Consider the following 25,418-nt stretch of genomic DNA (forward strand, 5'->3'; position numbering starts at 1 on the left):
ACCGCTGTCATATTGCTGAGGGCGACATTAAACAGCAAACAAACTGGAAATAACAAGAACGTGTCTGTCCCAGTAAAAAAATCCATTTTAATCTACATGCAGCCTCTGTGGTTGGTCAGATTATGTCTCTGAGACTTGGTTCAATTTCATTTGGTGACAAGATTGTTGAGTGTTGTTTCAGCTCAATCATGGAACAGCTGCATTTTTCTATCTGATGGCAGTATCAAACAGTTGCAGTTTCGATTAGACAATATGCACAATTATATACATCCAGACATCAATTTCATACGGCCGAGTCGTCTTTAGAAGGCACTGCAATTCGATGTACAGAGTTGCCTCCCCTGGGCAAGCCAGAAATCTGTGATTGCGTGTTGGAGTGAGTGAGTTTGGTTTTTCGCCGCCTTTAGCAATATTCCAGCAATATCACGGGGGACACCAGAAATGGGCCTCACACATTGTACCCATGTCGGGATTCGAACCCGGGTCTTCGGCGTGACGAGCGAACGCTTTAACCATTAGGCTACCCGACCGCCCCGATTGCATGTTGGAATCCCGATACGCCCCGATTAGGTTTTTATAGTCCTCGCCATTTGAAATAGGATCACGAAATATTGCGATGATTAATTAATGAAGACAGTTGCACGTGTCTTAATACTTACAAAGTGAAAACGAGCCATTCCGTCGATAAGTAATATTATTCAGATTAATGAAAAGATTTGTAAAGTGCGATTTTCAAGAAATGTCCACTTTGCAAGCGATAAACATCACTGAGTTTTATCACGTGGTTACAGTCCTGGTAATAATCGGAAGTCATGTGACTGCAAGCAGGTATATTTAGCAGTGAACTTGGTCAAAAGCTTACATCTGCATGTTTTTCCTTTCAGTATATCAATGTGCCTACACTGCACACGCTGCCAAATATAGCTTCGATATTGTCACCTAACTGCCGAATATTACCCTGATAGTAATCACTCAATAACGATGATAATCGCAAGCGAAATGGCTATTTCTTGAAAAGCGCGTGTGAAGCCCATTTCTGGTGTCCCCTACCGTGATAAAGCAGCGTAAAATCATTCAGGGAATCTGCCATATAACTGTATTTCTCTTTGTGTAAATGCTTCCAAATATCAGAATGATGAACAACGAATACTTGTAAACTTTATCAGTTGTATACTGTTCTGTATAGTATGTATAAGTGCACATTTACCATATACTGCAAACCCTCCAGTAATGTGCTGCTGCACATGTTGAGGGAAAACAGTTCCAGAGCTATTCTCTGCAGTCTTTATCTCTTGTTTTATGTGTGGGTCTTCAGTAAGTGGTTGTTCAGATTTATTACATTTACATCTAAATCATGTTATAGCTTAAATGAATAGAGTTATCATAAAACTGCCTGCAGGTTATCAGAAATCTGCAGGCAACTGTAAAAAAAAAGAGTTAACAGAAGCCCCTCATTTCCCTGACAATGGGCTGCTATCTGTTCTATTGTAATAGGGGCTGCTATCTGTTCTATTGTAATAGGACGTCATTGTCTGTGACATCATCATATATTATGGCATTACTATTTAAGAAATATACAAGTGGGAGTTGTTTATGGTACAATAAAACAGTGCATGGAGAATAAACCACTGTGGGGAGGACCAGAAATGGGCTTCACACATTGTACCCATGTGGGAAATCAAACCAGACCTTTGGTGTGACAAGCGAACACTTTAACAACTGGGCTACCCCATCACCCCTTCAGGTCTTGTCACACCAACGGAAACGGTTGTTGTGTACACCACACTTTGTCATATTCCAATGTGACCGCAGCCAGAAAATCCACTGATGCTATGATCAACTAATAAGGATGTTGGGTATAATGACAGGGCAATCAACCAAGTCACTTGACCAACTGATCCATAAGTCACCGCTTCTGTCCAGTATGGGTGGGTGAGGAGCACTTCCAACCCACATTCCAAAATGGCGGAACAAAACGCTTTTATAGACCAATATTCACAATAAGTTTAAACCCAGGAATTTATCCCGCAACCACAAGATTCAAGCTTAGCCAACAACATCGCATCTCCCCGAGGCAAGAGAGTTTACTGACTTTAAGAGTTCAGTTTCCACCCTTGCCGAACTAGGCTGGAATTCCTGGGCTCGATAGTAGCACCACCAGTGGTTATTATGCGTTATGTCGGTTCTGAGCCTCTCCTATGGACCAATCCGATTCCATCACTTGCATTTGTTTCAAACAAATGGCAGCGCCCAGTCAAGATGATCTGATTGATAATCAAGATCTATATTGTTATAAAACGGGTCTTACATCGCGAAGAACATCAAATCACATGAGCACATTGACTAAAAACATAAAAAGGTTTGGAAAATGTCTGCTGACAATGAGTTGGCGGTGCACATGCTTTGCAAATCTTGCAATCGACCGAAAACTGCACGACAGTTTACGAACCAGATTTCGATTTCATTGTGAGATTTTGATTGGACTATGCAAAGACTCGTTAGTCCAGCCAAAATGTAACTCCATAATACCAGCCTAGTTCGGCAAGGGTGGAAACTGGACTTTGGTAGTCAGTTAACTCTCTTGCCTCAGGAAGATGACAACATCGTCAAATACAACTTGGCTGCCTGAAACCCCCATTATTCCCAGACTTTGCACATGAAAGGCTGAAATGTAATTCAAAGCATAAATAGAAACAAAAACCACGGTCATGTCTTTCAACAAGTTTACTGAATGTCCAAGTACATTGTTCACACATGTGCAGTGTTGTGTGAAATACCAAAAGCAGGTGACGAGGGTGGAGTGAGAGTTCTATATACAGTGCTACTAATGACAACTTATTATACAGTGAGTAAGGCCACACATGTGAAATAACTGCCATTTAAGGAATCAACACAGGAATGTTGCAAGGAATTTGCATAACAACACTTATCACAACAACGCCACTGACACTTGCAAGAATAGGCCTCCAGTGGCCATCTTAATAAAGGACGGAAATGAAGGGCCAATCAACTGACGTCATTTTTCACTGAACGTCCAATCATTGGGTTTGGGACGGATTGGTTTGTTATGGTTCATCTGGGACGGAGAGACATAGGCTAAGGGCGTTCGCCTTGCTGTTACAAGGGAAATTGGATCGGTTTCGATAAGGTCACGAAAAGAATTATAAAGGCACTACATCACTGTCCCTAAATCTACAACAGTATTTTGACACCAACACAAACTGACAACACTGTTATCTGTCCACTCCATTTCCATATATTCAGCAAGATGTTTCCATATTTAGGAATGCTGTACGTTGCATTCTGTATAATATTAAAGATTTTGTAGAGAAGGTTTTCAAAAAAATAATTATTCTTTTTGCTTAACAGAAACTATGACCTCAGAAGTTACCTAAACAAATGTTTACACCATTAAACACATACTGTATTTATATATATATATTTATTTATATACTTATTTGCATATCATCCAATGTCACATTTCTAAGACATTCTGAATTTGTATTTATATTAAAAAAAATCATTTCATCTCCGTTTACATGTAATAAATACCAAGAACTTTTAATTATTGAATCTTTAGAAAACAAACATGAACTGACAAGATCTGATCAGACCCAAAGTTCACCATATTGCCCTGACAACCATCTATTGCTTCCTTACACGAGGTTACTGATTTTTTTTAGATACATTTGCTGTTCTCTTATTGATGTGTAAAACTATATGTACAACTTGGAGAAAATGATGGTAACACAGAAACCATTTAATACAAGTGCAAAATGCATTGAGAGATCCAAAACGCTCTACGTTCAGTGTGTGTAATAAACTGATTTACTGAGGACATATTCTTTAACATTAAGAGTTAGAAAAATAAATTTGACGTAAGATTGTGGTGCTGATTTCATAAGCTTGAGTGATATGTGACGAAATGCATGTGGACCAATAACACAGGATACATGTGAAAGCTTTGTATATGTGCTGAAATATTCACTTATGTACAAATAATTACAATTGTAAGTAATGTTGGGCCTACAGGTCTTCCAATCTGACAAGGCAGACAAAAAATATAATTAACAAAACAACATCTTTGATACATTTGCGTTTCTCTATCCATGTATGATTTAAATTAAAAACTACAACAATTATAGATCAATTTTCAGGACACAGTTAAGTAAGTCACCTAGATTGACAATTATATTTGTTCAATGTTTTGAAGATTTTTAACAAAATAACTGCAAGATTTTTTCTCAATTTTATGTAAAATGATATCGGATGGATATGAGATTATGAAACACACCATATGGGATTAGTATTAGTATGAAAGCTATTAAAGTGCATGTAACACGGTGTCCATACAAAACGTGTCATATTCATTATGAAAGATTGTTATAAATACAGATCACTAATGTACAACACAAAGTACAACATCTTGATTGTATGATACAAGGTGGAATGTATGCGAGGCATGTATTGGAGTAAATATATATTGATATATACACACATCAATCACTTTCACGTCAATATCACAGATAATGCAAGAGATACAGCTCTCTTCAGTCAATCAAATTAAAGGTGGCATTAGTAACAGCACTTCGGTAATATTAAGGAGTTTCAGATTAAAAAATATTACACTCAAGTTCATATTTGCATGAACAATTAATTTATAGTGATTTGAGAAAATAAACCTAAAAAATATAATTTCTGAAATATAACAAATAATTTTTTCAAATTTTAGTATAAAATAGAAGTTATTCGAGGAAAAACTATATAAAGCTTGTATACCCTTTCAAAACACTTATGCGTAATGGCACTGAATAAAATAACACATTTCATAATAAACTTAGGTACCATAATGACCCTTGTGCAAAAATTCAGAGATATAGCAGATATAATTTTCCTATTTACTAACGTCATGCACAACATTAAAAATCAGTTTCCAGATAAACAAGGCCATACTGGTAGTTCTAAACACCAGATCATATTTCTTATGATTCAGACCCCATATTCACAATACCTTAATGAAAAAAAGAAAGATTGTTAGCATCATGTATCGATAAAAAAGAAAAATAATCACATGGATTCCTGGAATTAAACATTTAAAAACTACTAGTGCAATTGGTCTGTCTGTTCTTTTTCTTTTTACAGTGTTTTACGAATACTAAAGGACCTTCAAACAAAGATATGTTTCAGCCAAAAAAAGGGCCTATCAAAAACTGAAAATATTTTTTCAAATAAAACAATGATTTCCAAATAAATTATGAGTTTGATTTATATAATAGATTTAGAACATCGCTTTATTATTTATTTCTTCTTTTTCCCTCCCGGACTTTTCTTTCCTTTAGCACTCTTTTGCCTTCCTTTTGGAGATTTAGCTTCTTGTTCTGCCTTAGAGGCTGCTTCTTTGGCTGCCTCCTCTTCCAGACGCTTGCGTTCTGCCTCCAAGTACTTCTGTCGGAACGCTTCTCGTGGAGCATTCACTTCATCCCTCGCTGCATCAAGTGCCGCCTTTGGGAGGAAATAAAGAGGACGGGGAGGGTGAGACGAGGCAGATTGGGGTCAGGGAGAGCTGGGAGGGATATAGTCATGCAATATGGACGGAAAGGGGGGTTGGGTGGGCAGGCATAGTCATCAATGTAAGTCTTTTTTAAACATGTACACCTAGGGAGAGGGTGAGGATTAGTCCCATACCCAGTGCAACCAGTGTTCGTGCAAATTTATTTTCCACTTCTACACAGAACTGATATAAATTAATCATTATTGTTGAATTCATTATATATTATACAAATTGTAAACCATGACATTTATCAATAAAGCATAAATATCCGAGGTAGTTGACATTCCAATAACATGCAATTGTGCTTTGTCCACACTTTGGTCAGGGAAACACGATTATATTGACAATTTGTATTTACCACACACTGTTCAAACCAGATCGGGCAGACCACACAAGGTGAGGAAATAGCACAACAAATTTCCATGCACAGGTTCACTTTTGCATCCAACAGCCAAGTGGGGTGACACAAAACTAGGAATGACTAATGTGAACATGGATCAAATGTTCAAGGTGGAACTATTCTATTAACTCGAGCTCAGAATCATGAATTGACTGAACTGAACCACTGCCAAAATCACTAAACAAAGCCTGCATGGCAAGACACTTTCTACGGTGGTTTTCTATAGCCATACGGTACGCATCCCTCGCATTATCCAAAGCAGCCTTTATAAAAACAATTCATTTATATCAGTAAGAAGTCAAATCCTTTCTCCAAATAAGAGATAATGTTATGGGGACACTGGTCATTCAGAACAAAGTACAGATAGTTTCTTGTTGATAAATGACTACCCTTATACAAGAAAAATAATGCTTAGCTCATAACATAACAAAGAAATTGTTAAAATTGAACATTGTCGAATGCTGAGTTGGTGAATACTTAACTTTAAACAATTTAATGGCAACACAATTTTAAAAAGTGTAAGAAGAAATTATTATTGGACATGGAGACAAAGTAACATATTAATGTTTCTTTGTCGTTAAGAGCTGCACTCGGCAATATTCCAGCTTCATAACTGTAAATGATTGAATCTGGACCAGCCAATACAGTGATTGATACTGTGAACATCGATCCACGCTGTCGGGGTACGATAACACACCATCATCCAAGTCACGGAGCCCGACACATTCCGATTGCCTCTTTCGACCAACATAGGTTGTTTGTGACCAGTTCAAACTCTGAATCTCCACAGGGACATGTTAATGCATTATACTGTTTAACCTAACGTATTCATGGAAACGTTGGTAATAAAACACCCTGTTGACCAAACACAAATTGACATATCCATACAAGAGATATGCGGGGTGCCGATGTTAAATCAAAGTGCTGATGACAATTTTCATGGTACCGTAAAGTTGCATTGTCTTCAAAAATGAATGGAGGTCAAGAGTTCACATTACTTAGGGCTCTGTAAACAATTACATTAGTATCTTGTTCATCTTACCTGTAGCTCCTCGGCCTGATCAAGTTGTCGTATTTTTGTCAAGTTACGACTTTGTCTATCTTCTTCTCTCCATTTCTCGACACGTTCACGGAACTGCTTGTACTCCAAGATTTCCTTCTGTCTCTCCTCCAGACGCTGCTGCATTTCATTCTCATCCAAATACTGAGGAGTGTCTGTTGTTTTCCTAGTCAATACAATTCATCAAATCTAAAACCGAGCTCAGTAAAGTGATTCAAGGCCTAAATTACAAGGGCTGAAGGATTCTCTGGATGTTTGGTGAAAGGCAACATGTTGTGCTATGATATAAACGTTGTATCATCAGATGATTTTCGAATTATCAACACAAAACAAATTTATTCTGAAAATGAATTGTGTGGCAGTGTAGCATATTTGTGTACTTTCTGTATATTGCATATTTGTATGCACCACTCAAAAGAAGTTAAAGAACACCCCTTTGTTTCATATTACTACAGTTAATCTGATAAGGCATGCTATATTTGGGATAACACTTTCTCAATAAAGTACAGATTCTCGCCTTGGAGGCAGTGCAATCCACATGTCAAGCCATGACCAATAGCGTACTTATTGACCAATGTTATGAACTGACCACTTATGAGTTTAAAGAATGTTGCATTACTTGTGAAACTTGCTGAAATTCTTCTGTTAGTCGTTATTTATGCACATACTGTGGTTGATGATACAACATTCTACTTCTATCACAGTTCAATAAATACACTCTTCGTACGTTCAAATCATGGTTACCAGCTAAAAATACAAAGCAAATACATTATCTTATTAATTATTGTAAAACACATGTGGAACAGAAATACAAGACACATTTACTTTGGTTTCACACTGAAGATTCACAGAAACACCTTACAGATTTACAAAGTTTAAACACATTATCAAAAGCCTACTTTATGAACGGTGTTAGATCTAGAGGTTGCAGGATTTCTTTGGGTGTGGGTGGGGGTGGTGGCTCCAGTGATAACTCCCCCTCAGGCTGGTCCAGGAAGGAGATGGGGGTCTCACGGGATGTGGGTGGGGCCTCCTCCCCTAGGTGACCCTCCCTGGTGGATGGCCTCTCGTCCTTGGCCTCCTCCCCACCTTCTGGCTGGACCCGGATCATGTGGGTGCTGAGATACTTCAGGCGGGACTGCATGGCCTGGCAATGGAAGGAAGGTATGATCAAGTCCATCATAACTGAAGTTGAATGAATGCTTCATCACTGCCACATATGATAACACATAATCTTCCAGCTGACTAGGGATATCATCATATATTGATGTATCTGTAATTTTTTTATGTTGATACTCTATCGATACAAATGTATGAATATCGATACTGAACTAATAATTCCCTCCCACAGAATCAAATACATTCATTAAGGTTACCATGGTTAAGATGGAGAAGGCAGAAAATTCAATTTTTGAAATATAATGGATCAGCTGAGTTCATAAATTGCAGGTGTACATGAGTATCGATACAGCAATACTAAAATCTCCCCTACAGCTAACACATTGTCACTACCTCAGAAAACCGAGTCCATATTCATAATTATCACTTTGGTGATACCCATGAGCACAACTGTGGACAAAAATCATCCAATCCTCAGAATCGATCCATACGGCCAAGGATTCAGCAATGCCATTTGCAGTTATGATTGAAGAAAAGTTCACAATGCAGAATGTACATCAATTCTCGATCCTCAAAATACAGTGCAATTTGTGAGCTTCATCTGACAAGTATCTTACAATCCAACTTTAATATTGACACATGGTGGCAGTCAACAGCAGCAGCAGCAGCAGGAAGATGAAGACAGACCTACCTTGACAGCTCTACCAGGCTCTGCATCCTCCCATGCCTTCTTCAAAGCTCGGATCTCGTCCGCCCTCTCAGTGTCCTTTCTTGTCTCTATGTCCTCCTGGAAACAAGATCATACATACTGTAACAGTCATCAGGAGGTGAGATAAACTGGAGTTTAATGTAAGTCATGTTCCAGATTACTGCACGTGTATAACAATGTGCATGCACATGTGTGTGACTGCTTGCACTAGTTGGACTGATGCCGGTCTTATAGTGCATAGAGATACGATGAGCAGTTGGACATGGGTCCCCCCTCAGACACAGAATACTGACTGAACCGACCAGTCCTTGTTTGTTCCCCTTAATGCCAAGCAGGGTAACAAGTACCATCTTTTAACATCTTCTAGTACGACACGGCCGGTATCAAAACCCCGACCTTCCTCTATCCAGGCAGATACTCTGTCCACAAGAACATGAATGATACTTCTGGAAACAAGATCACACACACTGAAGAGAATGATTTTCCTGGCTCTGCTAAAACCAAGAAATGTTACACATAAAGCTATGCCATGTATGATGCTCTGCTCCCTCAAGATCACCATGTTCAGCCAGTTCCTGCAAGATCAGACTCTCTGCTCCAGCAACGCAGCTACATATTTAAATGTACAAGTCATCATGCTTACTGCAGCGCTGGCATCACTGACAATCCTGAAGGTCCAGAACGGTTTGGTCATGTCGAACTGCTGTGATGGAGGTCGTGACCCCTTGTTGTCCTTGTCCTTCTCCTTGCTACCCTTGTCAGCCTTGCTGCCCTTGCCCGGCTTGCTCTTCTGGGTGGCTGCCGCTGGGGCTTTCTCCTTGGGGGGTGAGGGGGGACGCTCCTTGTAGGACACTGAGGAGTCATAGTCAACATGGATGTACGTTAACATTTACTTCATGAAGACATACATCTTTCAAAGGCAAAGGAGTTAACCGACTTTAAAAGTCTAGTTTCCACCCTTGCTGAACCATGCTGGAATTTCTGGGCTCGATCAGAGCGCAACCTGTGGCTACTACGAGTTCTGTCCCTTCTATGCCTCTCCTATGAACCAATCAGATTCCACCTCTGGGATCACTTGTTTCAAACAAAACGGCTGAGCCCAGTCAAGACAATCTGATCGATAATCAAGATCTATATTGTGATAAAACGAGTCTGACATCGCGAAATGCATCAAATCACGTGAGCATCTTGATTAAAAACATGAAAAGATTTGGAAAATATCTGTTGACAACGAGTTAGCGTTGCACATGCTTTGCAAATCCTGCAATCGACCAAAATCTGCACGACATTTTACGACCGGATTTCAATTCAATTTTGATTGGATTATGCATAGACTCGTTAGTCCAGTCAAAATGTAACTCCATAATACCAGCCTATTTCGGCAAGGTTGGAAACTGGACTTTTATAGTCAGTTAACCCCCTCGCTTAGGAAGATGGAAGACATAAAAAACAATGCATCCAAACATTTTTACCCCTCATAGATTGTAAACACAACATGTGACCTGAAACATCTGTGAAATTCCTTTCCAACATTTTCAAATCTACATGTATGATCTGGCAATATTGAAGAAATCTCTGGCTTGTAGTTTGAGTGAAATCTGTCCATGTCTGCGACTAAGAGACAAAGCTTGATGTCGAGAGACCACAAACTGCTGTTGTGAAATTATATATATCATTATTACAACCAATTATAGTAATCCAACGATCAGACCGTTGACAAAAATTGTTGACAGTTTTCGACTTGACTTCTATTAACCATGAGCATGTACCTTTCAGCTCATTCTTCTCCTGTTCCTTGAGGATCTGTACAAAGCCCCACTCCCTCTCAGTTAAGGGCCAGCTGTTCTTCAGCACCGTAGCCTGGACTATGTACTTGTGAGGCTGCCACATAGGGAATATAATCAGTTTCCTTCCAATATAACAAATATTTTCATATTCCTGACTCATACTGGATCTTTGAAGTGTCTTCTGATTTCACAAAGAAATGAAGCCTGCTGTTAATTTTATTTCAAATTATCATTTTCTATGTACACATGGCCTAATGATACACTACTCATAAGGTTGCATGAAGTACCAGAACCCTTGTTGAATGTTGACAGGTACTTGACGCCAACACATTCAGGTATTATGATGAGGTGAGTGACTGAGTATGGTTTTATGCTGCTTTCAGCAATATTCCAGCAATATCACGGCGGGGGACACCAGAAATGGGCTTCAAACATTGTACCCATGTCGGGGATCGAACCCGGGTCTTCGGCGTATCGAGCGAACGCTTTAACCACTAGGCTACCTGACCGCCCCGCATTATGATGATGACACTCCTGTATCTTTCTCACCTTGGTGTCCTTCTCTTCTGGCTCCAAATCACTGACTCCAGCTTCAGAATGCTGACTGCTTCTCTGAAATCAGATAGGAAATTTATGGAAACAAGAATGAATGATATTAATTCACATTAGAAGTTGTTTGTTTATGAAAACAAAAGAACAGAAATGTATAGTGGCACATTATATGATTCTAACAGTGTGATGGAATAATTCTGATTTTGAAAAAGAGAAATATTATGAAATACTTTATTAAAAAATGAACATTGTTAAGGCCTGCAACATTCAGCTAAGATCTTACCGAGTTCCTTCCATCAGCACTCCTGGCTGACTCTCCTCGCTTCCCCTTCCCGGCCATATTCAGTATGCTGTTCCCTCCCTTACCTCCACGGTTGGCTGCAACAACCATCACACAGCTGATCACATAACTGAACAGGCCAGGGAACACCACAAAACATTCTAGGGAATCCCTTGCAACAAACCCTTAATTTCAGTTTTAAAAGACCCGAATCTAATAAAGGTACAAGACTTCTCAGGAACATGAATGAACAGGTTTTTACTTAAGTTATGAGAATGGGTATGGTGCTGACAAAGGCTTATAATCAAGGTGAATTTGGGATTTGAACCCACGATCTCAGGATCCTGGGACACCCAAAAGAAGCAGATTCGGGGGTGAGTGAGTGAGTGGTTTGGTGGGTGAGTGAGTGAGTGAGTGAAAATTATAAGTCACATTGGCAATATTTCAGCCATATCGTGACTATCAAGGGCATAATAAATACATCAAAACTTATATAAAAACCTGCCAACGTAGGACAGTAAAATAATTATCACAGAATTATTTTTAAAACTAGTATGGAATCATAAAATGGATAGCACTATACATAACATCACATTATAAAAATGGGCTATAGATTGCCAGCAACTGAAGGTAGATCACCATACTAGGGACCATGGGGACTTACAGTACTTTAGCTTCCTGCATGGACCCCAGCCGAACATAGCCAAATTAAAAGAACACATATTCTATGAATAAAACTATAGAAACAAAAACATACTTTGAATGATATGGACTTATGATACCCTCTCAGGGAGATGTGGGGCCTTAGACGACAGATCCACCCATGCATGCTGCAAACTAGGGCTGGGACGAGTCCAGATTTACTACCCGGGTATCCATCCCCTACTACCCGACCCTACCCGGGTACCCACTGTAGGCCTCAAGAGATAGGTACAAAATGTCCGATTCGGAAATTTTTTACCATAGCCCTGGCGTATAAAGGCACATGTATTAAACAATCTGGTCATGCAAACACTGAAGTTGACTTAAGTTGTATCTTTATTCAACCATATGAAAAGTCAGATGGAATGGGTGCATAATTTTTGTCATTAAACAATATATCACGTGACTAACCACGGGTCCGGGTAGTTCTGTGGGTACCCGGGTCCTACTCAGTACCCACCCAACCCGGGTACCCGAGTTACCCGTCCCAGCACTACTGCATACACAACAGGGTTAGAACTGAACTCAAACTCATTACTAGCCCAGGTAAAGACAGTGAGTAAGTGAGTAAGTGTGGTTTTATGTCGCTTTTAGCAATATTCCAGCAATATCACGACGGGGGACACCAGAAATGGGCTTCAAATATTGTACCCATGTCGGGAATCGAACCCGGGTCTTCGGCGTGAAGAACGAACGCTTTAACCACTAGGCTACCCGAGCGCCCGCAGGTAAAGACAGAATGCCCTTGTAATGTAATGGGGAATTTGGGAAATTTATACTAGACCGCAGGAAATTGTACTTGGCTCGGGCTGGTGTTAAACTCCAACCCTGCACAAGAGACAGATGACAGAGCACCCGTGCCTGTTGAACACACAAGAGAGAGAGATGAACTCACAGCTTCGGGAGCTGGTCCTCTTAGCCTCTTGCTCCTCAGGGTTGTAGTCCTTCTGGAAGATGTACGCTGGAATGACGATGTGACCTTTGCCCACGGCGCTGATGACCTCTTCTGTGTGGTCAAGGACTGACAGCTTGATATAGACGTCCAGTTTGGAGGTGTTGACCTGTAGACTGACCAGGTGGTCCTCTGTCACCTTCACTGTGTACCTGGAACATGATACAGCGAGTGAATGGATGAAGATTAACAGCAATATTTCATCGCCATCATGGAGCAGAAGAAAAGAAATCAGTAGATGAGGATTCGATGCAGGAGAACGTTCATCTGTGTTGAACAAGTAAACTTGGGCCATGCCGTCAAATGACACATTTCATAAATATCTGTCCCATGATGATTCCAGGGTAGAATAGGTCTTCAGGAACCCATGCTTGCCGTAAAAGGCTACTATGCTGGTCGTAAGAGTCGACTAATGGGATCGGGTGGTCAGGCTCGCTGACTTGGTTGATGTATGACATGGTATCCCAATTGCATGGATAGATGCCCATGTCTGGATTGTCTGGTCCAGATTCGATTATTTGCAGACCGCCGTCATATATATGCTAAGTGCGGCGTTAAACATCAGGAAAAATATTATTTTGTTTAATGATTGTTTGTATAATGAATGAACCATGTACCTGAATATGGAATGTTTGGCATTTGGCAGGTAGTAGTCTCGGATCTCTTTGGCAGTAAAGGAGCTGTTGACGTCCTGGTTGCGGGGGGAAGGGAGGGGGCTGAGGGAGCCAATCAGACGCATCCTCCAGCTGCCACTCATCATCCCTTGGTCCAGAGTCCGTGCCTCAGCTACGAATGTGTAGCCTTTCTGTTGGCAGTAAATGTTTACTGAGATCATCCTACGGTGCAACAGATTTACTTGACATGTTTGTCAAAGCGTCTATTGACAGATAGTCATTTTCTTGGAAATACATTGTTTTGTAATGTTAAGTACTGTAATGCATAAACAAACAGAACCTACATTAGCTTGGTATTTCATAAAGGTTGACAACTAATTGAACTTGGGTAGTTGCCCCTCTTGGATGGATGTGAAATGATTGAAACAGTGTAAACGTGACATGAAATTTAACTCCTGTTTGACATTGTATATAATCAATAGTGTTATTTCACATCATGGCTAGTCAGCTGCATCCTTGTCCTAACATGTTGAGGATAAAAGACTGAGGTCCCCAGATGCTCCCCTCCGTGATTTTGAAAACACTGAGTTCCATAGTTAAGCAATCTATAAGGGTAGAGAGACAATAAGACGAATGACTTTAAATGAACTCATGTTTTCACTTTTGTGGTTGCCACTTTAAACATGCACCAAGCTGTCAACATCAGCAGAGGTCAACACTCAATGGAGCCGACTCTGCTGCTAGCTGTTCAATGTTCCTCCCCCTCACCCTGTTTTTCTTGTAGACGTATGGCGCCACCTTCTGGAAGACCCGTGGTATCTCCTCCCCGGTGTCGTTGTTGACCACCCTCAGCATACAAGTGTTGATCGGAACATACAGCTTGGGGACAGCCAGCATCTCCTCCCTCACGTAGAACACTTCCCTGTTCACAATACAGCACTTTTTACAATGTCTTTTGACAAATGGTGATGGTAATATTTGGAGACAAGCAACAGGTAGGAAAATGGTGACAGTCTGCCCAAGCCTCACCTCTGAGAATCAATATTTGCCTGTGAGAAATGAGGTTTAATGTCACGTCCAAGACATTTTAGCACCTATACAGCAACTAATGCCTAGTTTATAGTACAAGCCCACTGGGATACCATGTCGCTGTTTAACATGAATAACACAATATAATGACTCTGAGCGGACCAGCCCCTTACAGCTGAGCACCAGGCAGGGCAACAACAAGTACCATCTTTTGACATCTTGTCATGGAGGCGGGGGTCTTGTCTGTCCTTGACAGATCAGTGAGATCAAACTGTTCAAAATTTTGAAATATTGGTGAGTGTTTAAGTTACGTTTTTCTGCTACTGTCAACAATATTCTAGTAATATGATGAGGGGGCACTAAGAATCGGTTTACAGATAGTGCTCATGTTGGGAATCAGTCTGGGGCATAGCAGACTCTCTGATCACACAGATAGCTGTAAGTATGAGACATGCATGGAACTAACCTGAAGACAATGAACCAGGTGTTGGGAGGCTGGTCAGGGTACACCCCCCGGTAATCAGCATAGGAGATCTTGTTCCACTCATCCTTGTAGAACGGATATTTGGGCATAATGTCTGAGTCTTTCTTGAACATCTCCCTGTAGGAACACATCAATACAGGATACATTCATAGAAACATTGATTTATTTCCTGGAAAGAAATCTAATTTTCTTTTCAAGGTTAAAAACTTTCAAAATAAGTCTAAAATGTACCTGAATAAATATAGGCCATTGTCTTCAGCATTGGACTCCAAGATTGACCAGGACTTCTGAAGGTCTTCGATTGCTTTTAGGTTCTCGTCAGTTCCTACAAAGCAGTAATCAGATTGAAAAGAACAAGAATAGAATTTTAATTTGAAGTTTATACGATATACTGCTTTTTCACTGGACGAGGCCGGTCAAATGACAGCGATATTGACGTTCATACGTTTCTTTCTGATCATTTAGACACTTTCATCTTGAACTCAGCATTGTATACATTGAGAGACATCAGAAAGTAGTACTGCATGATCGTTCAATATATCCTTTGCACAACCCATCCTAGAAATGCACATCAACAAGGCTATCATTGTATTGACTTGTTCATTGATAGTTGCAGTCTACAGCAAGCTACAAATTTAGGTTAGTATTCATTTGACACATCTATGAACAACATCGTTCATTAACAACTTTGGAAATATCTCCTGTCACATTTATCGTATCGGCCATTTTGATGTCTTGTAAATGTGTTATGACTCGCTGTCATTGTGAATGACGTATTGAGCCTTTTCTCACCCAATGATGGAATACATTCTTGTACTACCACAGATATAAAGCAAGTTGAGCCTATGTCACCTCTCTTGGGGAACGATTTTATTTCGTGATACAGCTAGTTCTTGTATGGCTGTCAGTGATACGTATAAGATCTAGCACTACATCCTTCGAGGTATAAAACAGTGATACAAAAAATGATAAGAATTGACTTTGTGTAAGTTCATTGGAGTTTGAACCTTCAAACAGTGAGGGCCAAACATTGTATGGACGTTGGCGTAAGGTAGCATCAATGCTTAAAGAATTTGACAGGAGCATTCACAAGCCTCTGCACATACCTGGCGTGCGAGCTGCCTTCATCTTGCGGACCCAGGCACCCCGGTGAGCCTTCTGTATCTTCACTGCAGCCACATGTTCATCAGGTGTCGGTTCTCTGACAAACATGTAACATGGACATGAATACTCACAAACACTACCCTCCATTCAAACCAGAACACTTGGAAGTAGTTTGGGCCCATTGGACAATATTTAAAAGTATTCTGCAAGTTATCAGACATGTTCAAATGGATGACAACTATAGCCTGTTTCTTTCTTATACTTGCTCTTTTGTTTGATAGGCATTACTTAGAAGTTGATGGATGACAAGATAGACACAATTTTATGGATAACAACTTCTTTGATACTGTGAAAAGCGACGTTCAAGGATCTATACCGAAACGTCGCTTTTCACAGTATTAAAGACGTTGTTATCCATAAAATTGTGTCTATCATATACTTGCTAGTTTTGGACTTCTGACACGATCAAGTTCACTTCTAAAATTACTGAAAAAGGATGATATTACGATTTCAAGTGCAAATATAAGCATGAGCAAGCGTGTGACCAAAGATGAATTGTTTATGATATTGCTGAACTCTAAAAAAATTCAACTCTGGTCAGTGACTTGCTCATGTTCAAATATTAGATAAACACTTCTTAAAAAACTCTAAAAATCAGCATTTTTGACATAACCTATACAATTTAATGTTTAAAACAAGCAAATTCTCTTTCATATGAACACATCTGACAACTATCAGAAAATTCTAACTTCTTGCCAAATTAAACACTGCAGACACAAATGAGAAGCATATTGTGTTGTATTATGCCTCAATGTGAGATTGACCAATCAGAGAGCATATGAGCCTGTATACCGTCAGTAGAAATCCAAGATGGTTGTTACTGACCTAATATGAAACTGTATACCGTCAGTAACAGGCATTTTGGATTTTCCAACAGCCACCTCACATATTTCACATGAAAATTCTGGTACAGAAAATCATTATTCGACAGTGTTTGTGTTTTAATACCATTAATTATGATTTGCAAAGACATTAATTTTCAAAGAAACCACCTTCGTGACTTTATCAAAAACAATTACAGAGAAATAGAACTTACAACAGAGGTCACTGATTTACTAATAGTAACGTCATAGAACGTAATATAGGATGACGTCTCAGACAAGAAACATGACGCCAATGATGTCACAGCATAGCAATAGAATAGATAGCAGCCTACCGGGGAAAGGTGGCGACTGTCAAGTTACAGTGGCCTGCAGATTTCTGATTTTTATGATAATTATATCCATTTTAGCTATAATACTTTAAACGATCACATTTGGTGAATTATAAATTCCATTGTTAATGTTTAAGTTTACATTAAAGCTTTGTATCGGAAACATGTACTGGTCCGCGCGTTTATACTGTTGTTAGTATCAAGTTTTCATTTTGATATGATATGTGCGACAAAGATACCAAATAGTGTAAACTTTTCAGCATAATAAATTTATTATGGTGTCTTTAGTTGTCAGTATTCTGTGTCAAATTAGATTAGCAGGAAAATATTTTTCTGCTAACCTAATATGACACCGAATACGGCAACTAAAGACACCATAACTCATAGCATCAGTTCCCCTGAAGATGACACTCGGTGACATGTGAACACACTCACCTGTTGGCCCATGTGTTCTCTACCTTCTCTGGTTCACCTACACAACAGACAGAAGCACCTGAATACATGATACATCATAGAGTGAGAGAGTGAGTGAGTTTAACGCCGCTTTTAACAGTATTACAGTTATATCACGGCGTGTCAGCTTAATGTGGGAGGAAAGCCCAACGTGATGCAGGTATCAGACGTTTACCACTTCGGTGAAACCCACGAGCATGGGTATGGTGCTGACATACATAGAAACTTAACTTGGGCGAACCAGGATTCGAACCCACATTCATAAGTTTCTTGCATGCTCAAGAGACGCAACTCTGCATAGCGAATCACGGCACCTTAGACAACTGGGTCACCCGTGCCCCCTGATACACCATAGAAGGAGGAAATTGAAAAATCTTGATCAATATAATACCTCATGTATCTCTTTCAGTTGACATGCACACTCATTTCAGACGACCCTATAATGTAGTGTACAGTGAAACCTTAAATTGTTAGTCTGGAACCTGTTAATTCACAAACACCATGTACAAGATGATTATTGTTTTGAAGGAACCTGCTCAGAGGATGATACTCAGCCCCAAGTATCTCATGAGAAATTCCCAACTTGGAATAAGATTGTCACTGTTTGTAAATATAACTAATACAGAGCTCCAGATAAGCTGCGTATCTGCGTGAAATACGCATCAGAAATGCAGAAATACGCAGTAAAATATAAACCAAGCGTATCAAATACGCAACAAACATTACAGATACGCTACAAAAATAAAACGTGTGCGTATCATCAAATATTGTGAAGTAACCCTGCGTATTCGATTAGCAAATCAGCAACTTATTTTGAAATTATAAACGGGCATTCCGTCAACCTTGCCAAACTCCACAATGACAGTCACATCATGATCATTTGCCATCACACTTTCTTGTGGAAGTATCGTAGTATTTTTGAAGCCTATAAAGCTCTCGAACCCACACGACACCAGTTTGCAGGGACTAAATGAATAGTGTTTTTAAATATTTAACTTAAATACCCACATGTGTAAAAACTAGTGGGTAACAGAAATTTGAATACGTAGATAGAATAACTGATACCCAATGATTTTAAAATGCATGGGTAAAATACCCACAACACCAAAAGCTTATCTGGAGCTCTGTAATATTGTAATAAAAAGGAAGAGCCAATTCTGCACACAATTTTTTTTTCCTCCAAATTTGCCTGTCACAGGAAATTAGGTTCGAATCCTCGATAAATCCCTGACTATGTACCGATGATATACTTATTGGGAAATTCATTATTCTGGTCATTTGCAACAAGAAAGGTCCCTTCTAGATAAATGGTGTTTCAGTGTATACGTGTTCCATTATTAAGATTTCTCTGTTAGTTTTGTTGATTTGTTGTTTAACGCTGCACTCAGCAATATTTGAGCTATATGACGGCCATCTTTAAATAAAATAGAGTCTGGACCAGACAATCCAGTGATTGATATTATGAGCATCAATCCACGCAATTGGGATACGATGACATGCATCAACCAAGTCAGCAGCCTGACCAATCGATCCCGTTAGTGGCCTCTTACAACCAGCATAGTCGCCTTTTACGGCAAGCATGGGCTGCTGAAGACCTATTCTACCCCGTCTCTGTTAGTGAACCAAAACAAGGGTTTCAACGGGGTCAGCAGCTGCACACACCACACTAACTTCTTGGTATCTAGTTTCTGAATTAATAATTCATGTTACATCACATATAGCCAGTGTTTGAAGAAGATCATGGATGATATGGGTGACAATGGTTTTCAAAAGATCAAAAGTTTGCTATTATCAAACACTGATTTTATAGCCTTGTCTACATAATTGTAAAATATATTCAACATCAGATGGTTTTGTTGAACTTTCTAAGTGAAGGGAACAGACAGCCATGTGACAATGTCTTGGGTGACTTATGTTTTATACTTGTGTTTGATTACTTATGAAAGGGGGGTGAAGCCAGCTAGTGTGTAAAACAAGACACCAACTGATTAAATTGTGTATTGCCGATGAGATAATCGTCAGGCTACAAAAACAAATATCCTCCAGTCTAAGGCAATATTTAGATTAGAAGCTTTTTATATCTGCTTTAAGATATCCCAAATCTGATTTACCCAATGTCATATATATGTGTATATGTATTACACACAGGAAAAGATCTCTGACGTTCATGAGTGACTGTTGTTTTTATTCCAGCTACATCTCGGTGGTTTGGGCCAGTTTCAAAATTCACTTTCACTTACACTTTCACCCTCTCATAACAGAAGAGTAAAACAACATTTTACTCAAATCTAAACCATCTATATTTACATCAATAATTGTCATCATAAATTGCTTGGAATTTTGGCCATAACCACAAGAGTCAGTATTAATGTGGATGGCCAAATCAGGACAAGAGTTGAAGATGACATTCAACTCCACACAAAAAATGATTGTGTCTCACAGAATGTGTGTACCTAAGTAATGTATCGTCACAGAATAACAAAGTTATTGATAAAAAAATCAGATTATAAAACAGTATAACATACCCTCTGGAGGGGCCTCTATATGGTAGCATGTGTAGAAGAGAAAACTCATGATTAATACAGTCAGAGATCAGATCACATCACAGTTCCAGATTATTCAGGACGAAGGTTGTGACGTGGAAAATGATTCAGGAGCTATTATCAATTCAATATCTGAATCTGCATTAAAATATATAGGAATTAAACTTTCTGCACAAAGCACATCAAACTCAGTAAATCACTTTCCAGTCAGACATTTAAAGTCACAGAGTTTGCAAATTCTGCAAAGCTAGAAAATAGAAATTAGCTTTCTCAAATATCAGGATAATCATATTCAGCAATTATGTCTTCCTTAAGTATAGTAAATATTTTTATATTGCGATGAAACAATTTTCATTATTTTGTAAAGTTAATGTTTTGTGAAATAAAATTCATTATATAGATATTTAGGTATTATTACACATAAATAAAAAACAAAAACTATAATCTCTGCCCATTCCACAATTAAACTAAGGTGAAAGCATGCACAATAATATGTGGGGTTTGGTGAGAAATAAAAAAAACATTTTTTTAGTAATAACAATGTAAACATCTCAGCAATTATTATTTGTGCTTGGCAAATTCATGAGGTGCACCTTTTGTTTATATCTGTGTGTAATAAAATACATTCATTTGTGTTAAGAATTTTGATCAGGGCCCTGTTCCACAAAGCAATCTTAGCGCTACGACTGTCGTAAGTCAGTGTAAAAGAATGGGAGTTACAATCACCTTAGCGCTAAGATCGCTTTGTGGAATGGGGCCCTGGTCACTTAGACGAACCTTATTTTCAAGTCGGTTTACAGATCTACACCCAAAAATAAAGGAAAGTGGTAAAAATATATAAAGTAAATAAACTAAACTAAAAAATTATGTGTTGACCCCCAAAATGTGTGCCAAATAATATTAAAACAAAACAGTTTTCTCGAACATTTGTGTTCATCCACCCTGCTTGTTCATGTACAAAACCATGGGACCACCACCCACCCTCCACCCCGACCTCACACATACCAACGTATTCGGGTAACTGCTTAAAGATCACCCCCTACACCACTCTGTTAAAGTGAATCAATTTCTTCCGCATTAAACAGCATTTTCCACAAAACTTCTGTTAACCACCAAGAAAAAGTATGGCCTTGAAAGGTTGATGTGTCAGTATATACATGTTTGGGATGGTCATAAAGCAAGACTTTACTGAATTTGATTCTAAAATTCAAACTAACAATTGTCTTTTAAAAATGCAAAAAAAAATGAAGTAAAACGCTAATAGCATGTGGCTCATGTGAAGGATTTTTCAAATGTATGATAAAAGTTATATACACTGAGACTGCATATAGATTAGGTCTTGTTCCACAAAACAATCCTACCACTTGGTAGCATCTTCCCGAGGCAACAGAGTTAACTGACTACAAAAGTCCTGTTTCCTTCCTTGCCGAACTAGGCTGGTATTATGGAGTTACATTTGGGCTGGACTAACGAGTCTATGCATAATCCAATCAAAATCCGGTTCGTAAACTGTCAAGCAGATTTCTGTCGATTGCAGCATTTGCAAAGTATGTGCACTGACAACTCATTGTCAGCAGATATTTTCCAAATCTTTTCCTGTTTTTAATTAAGGTGCTCACGTGATTTGATGCATTTCGCGATGTAAGACCCGTTTTATCACAATAAATATCTTGATTATCGATCAGATCGTCCTGACTGGGCGCCACCATTTTGTGTGAAGCAAAAGCAAGTGATACGAGGGGTGGAATCTGATTGGTCCATAGGAGAGGCTTAGAAGGGACATAATTGGTAATAGCCACTGGTGGCGCTACGATCAAACCCAGTAATTCCAGCCTAGTTCGGCAAGGGTGGAAACTGGACTTTTAAAGTCAGTTAACTCTTCTTGCCTTGGGAAGATGCTTGTTAGTATCTTTGGAATATAATCTACCAAAGCCCGATGTCAAACTCAAATTCTTCACATACCCATGATTGCATGTGATCTTGTGTGAAAGCAGAGAAGCATGTAGAGCCTGTCACCATAATTTGCATTTAACACTCAATTTAACACACACCACACAATACAAACCTCCACCAGGAATACATTTGTGTGTGCAACAAACTCTATCAAATAATGTATCGCAAAAAGGAAAAACACATTGGCATTATAATTAAAATATTAAGCCATAATCTACAAAAAATACTTCCTTGACAAAAATAGATTTTATAATGACCAAATTTGGCCTGACTATTTTGTGGAATAATAAAATGAAATGGTATGAAGCTAAGAGTGTAAACACTGACATGACATATCAAAGCGGCTAATACCCTCAAAAGGAAAAGAACTTTTGTGCCATGAAAAAACGCTTTTAAAACTGGACGAGAACATACAGCACAAGTCAATTAATAGTTTCAAATAATAGTCGTAATCTAAATTCACCAAATTGCGACTGAAAACATTTACAAAGGAGTTATTTCCAGAGTTTGTTGATACACACAAAAACACATGTGCAAGTGACAACAATGCAATGTACATGAAATTGACGACCCGCAACCACACACAACATACAGAATCAAAGCTGTTAGTCTAGGTGGATTTCAGCAACTTACGCTTTCCCTTATTTCCGGGTTTCGCTGAACCCCGGTGACTAGTCGAACCAGTGGCTGAAATTTGATTGGTCAACTACCGGTCATGTGACTACGTTTTTGCAACAAAACATAAAAGACATCTATGATTCAGCGAAAGCCTGCAAGCTACAACTCGGCCAAACCAAACTGGAAAAAAAAGTTAACATGTGGGTGGTCCATCTAATGTGTAGAGAAACTGAGTCTGAACATCTAGCGTGAAAAATCTTGGTATTTCTAGTCAAAATTTGCATTTATTTCTTTAACAGAATTCATTACCATTAAAAAAGGTCATATTTCTGATTGACAAAAAAACTTGTAAATATGTTTAATTATCATTAAAGAAAAATAATAGAAGTTCAGTTGACTCATTTATTATGCTTATATTCCCCTCAACCAATGACAAACATTCTAAAAAGGACAAATTTTTGTAAAACAGCAAATTTTGCTAGAAATTGATGAAGCACACAACGAAATTTTCAACTTCTTTGATTGAAAAATAATGCATACGTTTCATGCTTGTGTTGGGAAGAACTTCCTCAGAGGCACCTAGAAAATGTTGTCAGTTTGAGATAACTGTCATAACAATTGGATTCAAATAACTGGAGCTCCAAAAATCTGATGAAAAAGCCAAATGAAGAAGCAATCTTGACAGCAGGACAAATTCCCCTGAGGGACATGTCTGGCACCTTATATCCTTCAAAATACTTACAGAGCTACCGCAGTGTACAATGATTAACTGAGATTCACATTTCATCCATAAGTATTAAATATGATAACAATTACTCAAAACTTGTATCATCACCATAAGATATTATAATAGTCACCAATAGGCTTTGAGACACAATCCATCCTTGTGGTCACTGATGGGTATAGGACCTCAAATTTGGAAGCCAAATAGAGAGGGGACTGGCTACATGCTTAATATCCTATGAGTGAGTGAGTTTGGTTTTACGCCGCTTTTAGCAATATTCCAGCAATATCACGGCGGGGGACACCAGAAATGGGCTTCGCACATTGTACCCATGACGGGAATCGAACCCGGGTCTTCGGCGTGACGAGCGAACGCTTTAACCACTAGGCTCCCCGACCGCCCCTAATATCCTATGATAATATGTGAAGAAACTAAAGAAGACATTTGGCTAGCTATTAGATCAGGTTCTGACAATATGTATGAAAAAAAAAAATCTTTGACAAGAGGTTGTTTTATGGCTGAAACATGTGACATCAAATATTAACTCACTCAAGCACTCTTACATTACAATTAACAAATCTAAAAAAGAAACAAATCAAATACAGCCTTATAAAATAGCTATTTTTCTCAAAGAGGAGGCTTTAATAAAGGGCAGAACACTTTTAATTTATGTAAAAATTAGAGGTCAAATGTCATGAGAGGTCAAGTGTCATGACAGTTGTTCAAGTGACATGAGGCATGTTGAGTTCAGCTACCAACCTGGTCGACTCCCCACAGTCAGACCCATTATATTGGAAGATGTGGCATCGAAATTGAGAGCCCTCCATGCAAACGCCATGTTAGAGGTGATAACATCTTTCAGGGCTCGCTTCAGCATACTGTACAGAGATTCATTGAACACCTGAAACAGGAAATAGAGATCACATACTTACAGCTCAGCACACTGTTATATTGGATTTTATAACTTATGACTTTGTAAATTTTGTGGAGGCGGGTTCTGTTCCACAAGGCGACTGTAACGCAACGACACTGGTACGTCTGTGTACGTCATGGATAACCTTAGCACTACGATAACTTCGTGGAACTGATCCCTGAATTCTAAAGGTGGGCCATTGTTTATAAATTGACTTTCTGGGTTATGGGAGTCATGGATAGCATGTTCACTTGAATGAACATCATACTGAGATCAGGGAGCCCGGTCACCTACCTGGAAGTGATGAGTCTTGGACATGAGTTTGTCATTGCGGTATGGGCAGTGACTTTGGACTAGGTCCTCCCATGCCTGTTGGAACATCTCTGTGTCACCGAGGTTGTTGATGCATTTTCCCAGATTTGTGATCACCTGGACTGCGTTGTCACGGAAACGACAACTTTCCTGAAATTTCATGATGATTGTCAATTTTTATGATTTGTTTTTTTATGATTTGTCAACTGAATTTGCAAAAACTGGAAGATGTCTAATAACTTGATAAAAGATTATTTGCAAGAAATAATAATATTTCTTATGACTCAAAATGGTAGTTAAAACAGCCAAGGAAAGATGTTAAAAGACATGAATTATCTTATGTTAT

General features: G+C 38.9%; 1 protein-coding gene across 1 annotated transcript in view; it reads right to left on the reverse strand.

Moving 5' to 3' along the window:
* Positions 1-3,439: 3,439 nt before the first annotated feature.
* The window catches only part of LOC139475986 (androglobin-like), a 105,527-nt gene continuing 83,548 nt past the window's right edge, over positions 3,440-25,418 (reverse strand). The window contains exons 26-45 of the mRNA XM_071259212.1: positions 25,055-25,222; positions 24,607-24,748; positions 23,664-23,702; positions 23,139-23,192; positions 20,535-20,549; positions 17,992-18,028; positions 16,346-16,440; positions 15,471-15,564; positions 15,222-15,356; positions 14,495-14,648; positions 13,730-13,917; positions 13,056-13,264; positions 11,462-11,556; positions 11,176-11,238; positions 10,609-10,720; positions 9,483-9,691; positions 8,822-8,917; positions 7,911-8,158; positions 6,994-7,177; positions 3,440-5,502 (exon numbers count right to left, since the gene is read on the reverse strand). Of these exons, the coding sequence (XP_071115313.1) occupies positions 5,299-5,502; positions 6,994-7,177; positions 7,911-8,158; positions 8,822-8,917; positions 9,483-9,691; positions 10,609-10,720; positions 11,176-11,238; positions 11,462-11,556; positions 13,056-13,264; positions 13,730-13,917; positions 14,495-14,648; positions 15,222-15,356; positions 15,471-15,564; positions 16,346-16,440; positions 17,992-18,028; positions 20,535-20,549; positions 23,139-23,192; positions 23,664-23,702; positions 24,607-24,748; positions 25,055-25,222 (2,541 nt within the window). The 3' untranslated portion in view covers positions 3,440-5,298. The remainder of the gene's footprint in view (positions 5,503-6,993; positions 7,178-7,910; positions 8,159-8,821; positions 8,918-9,482; positions 9,692-10,608; positions 10,721-11,175; positions 11,239-11,461; positions 11,557-13,055; positions 13,265-13,729; positions 13,918-14,494; positions 14,649-15,221; positions 15,357-15,470; positions 15,565-16,345; positions 16,441-17,991; positions 18,029-20,534; positions 20,550-23,138; positions 23,193-23,663; positions 23,703-24,606; positions 24,749-25,054; positions 25,223-25,418) is intronic.

This window comes from Haliotis cracherodii, unplaced genomic scaffold, assembly GCF_022045235.1.
Source record: "Haliotis cracherodii isolate W230 unplaced genomic scaffold, xgHalCrac1.p SCAF_3, whole genome shotgun sequence".
NCBI classification, from domain to species: Eukaryota; Metazoa; Mollusca; class Gastropoda; order Lepetellida; family Haliotidae; genus Haliotis; species Haliotis cracherodii.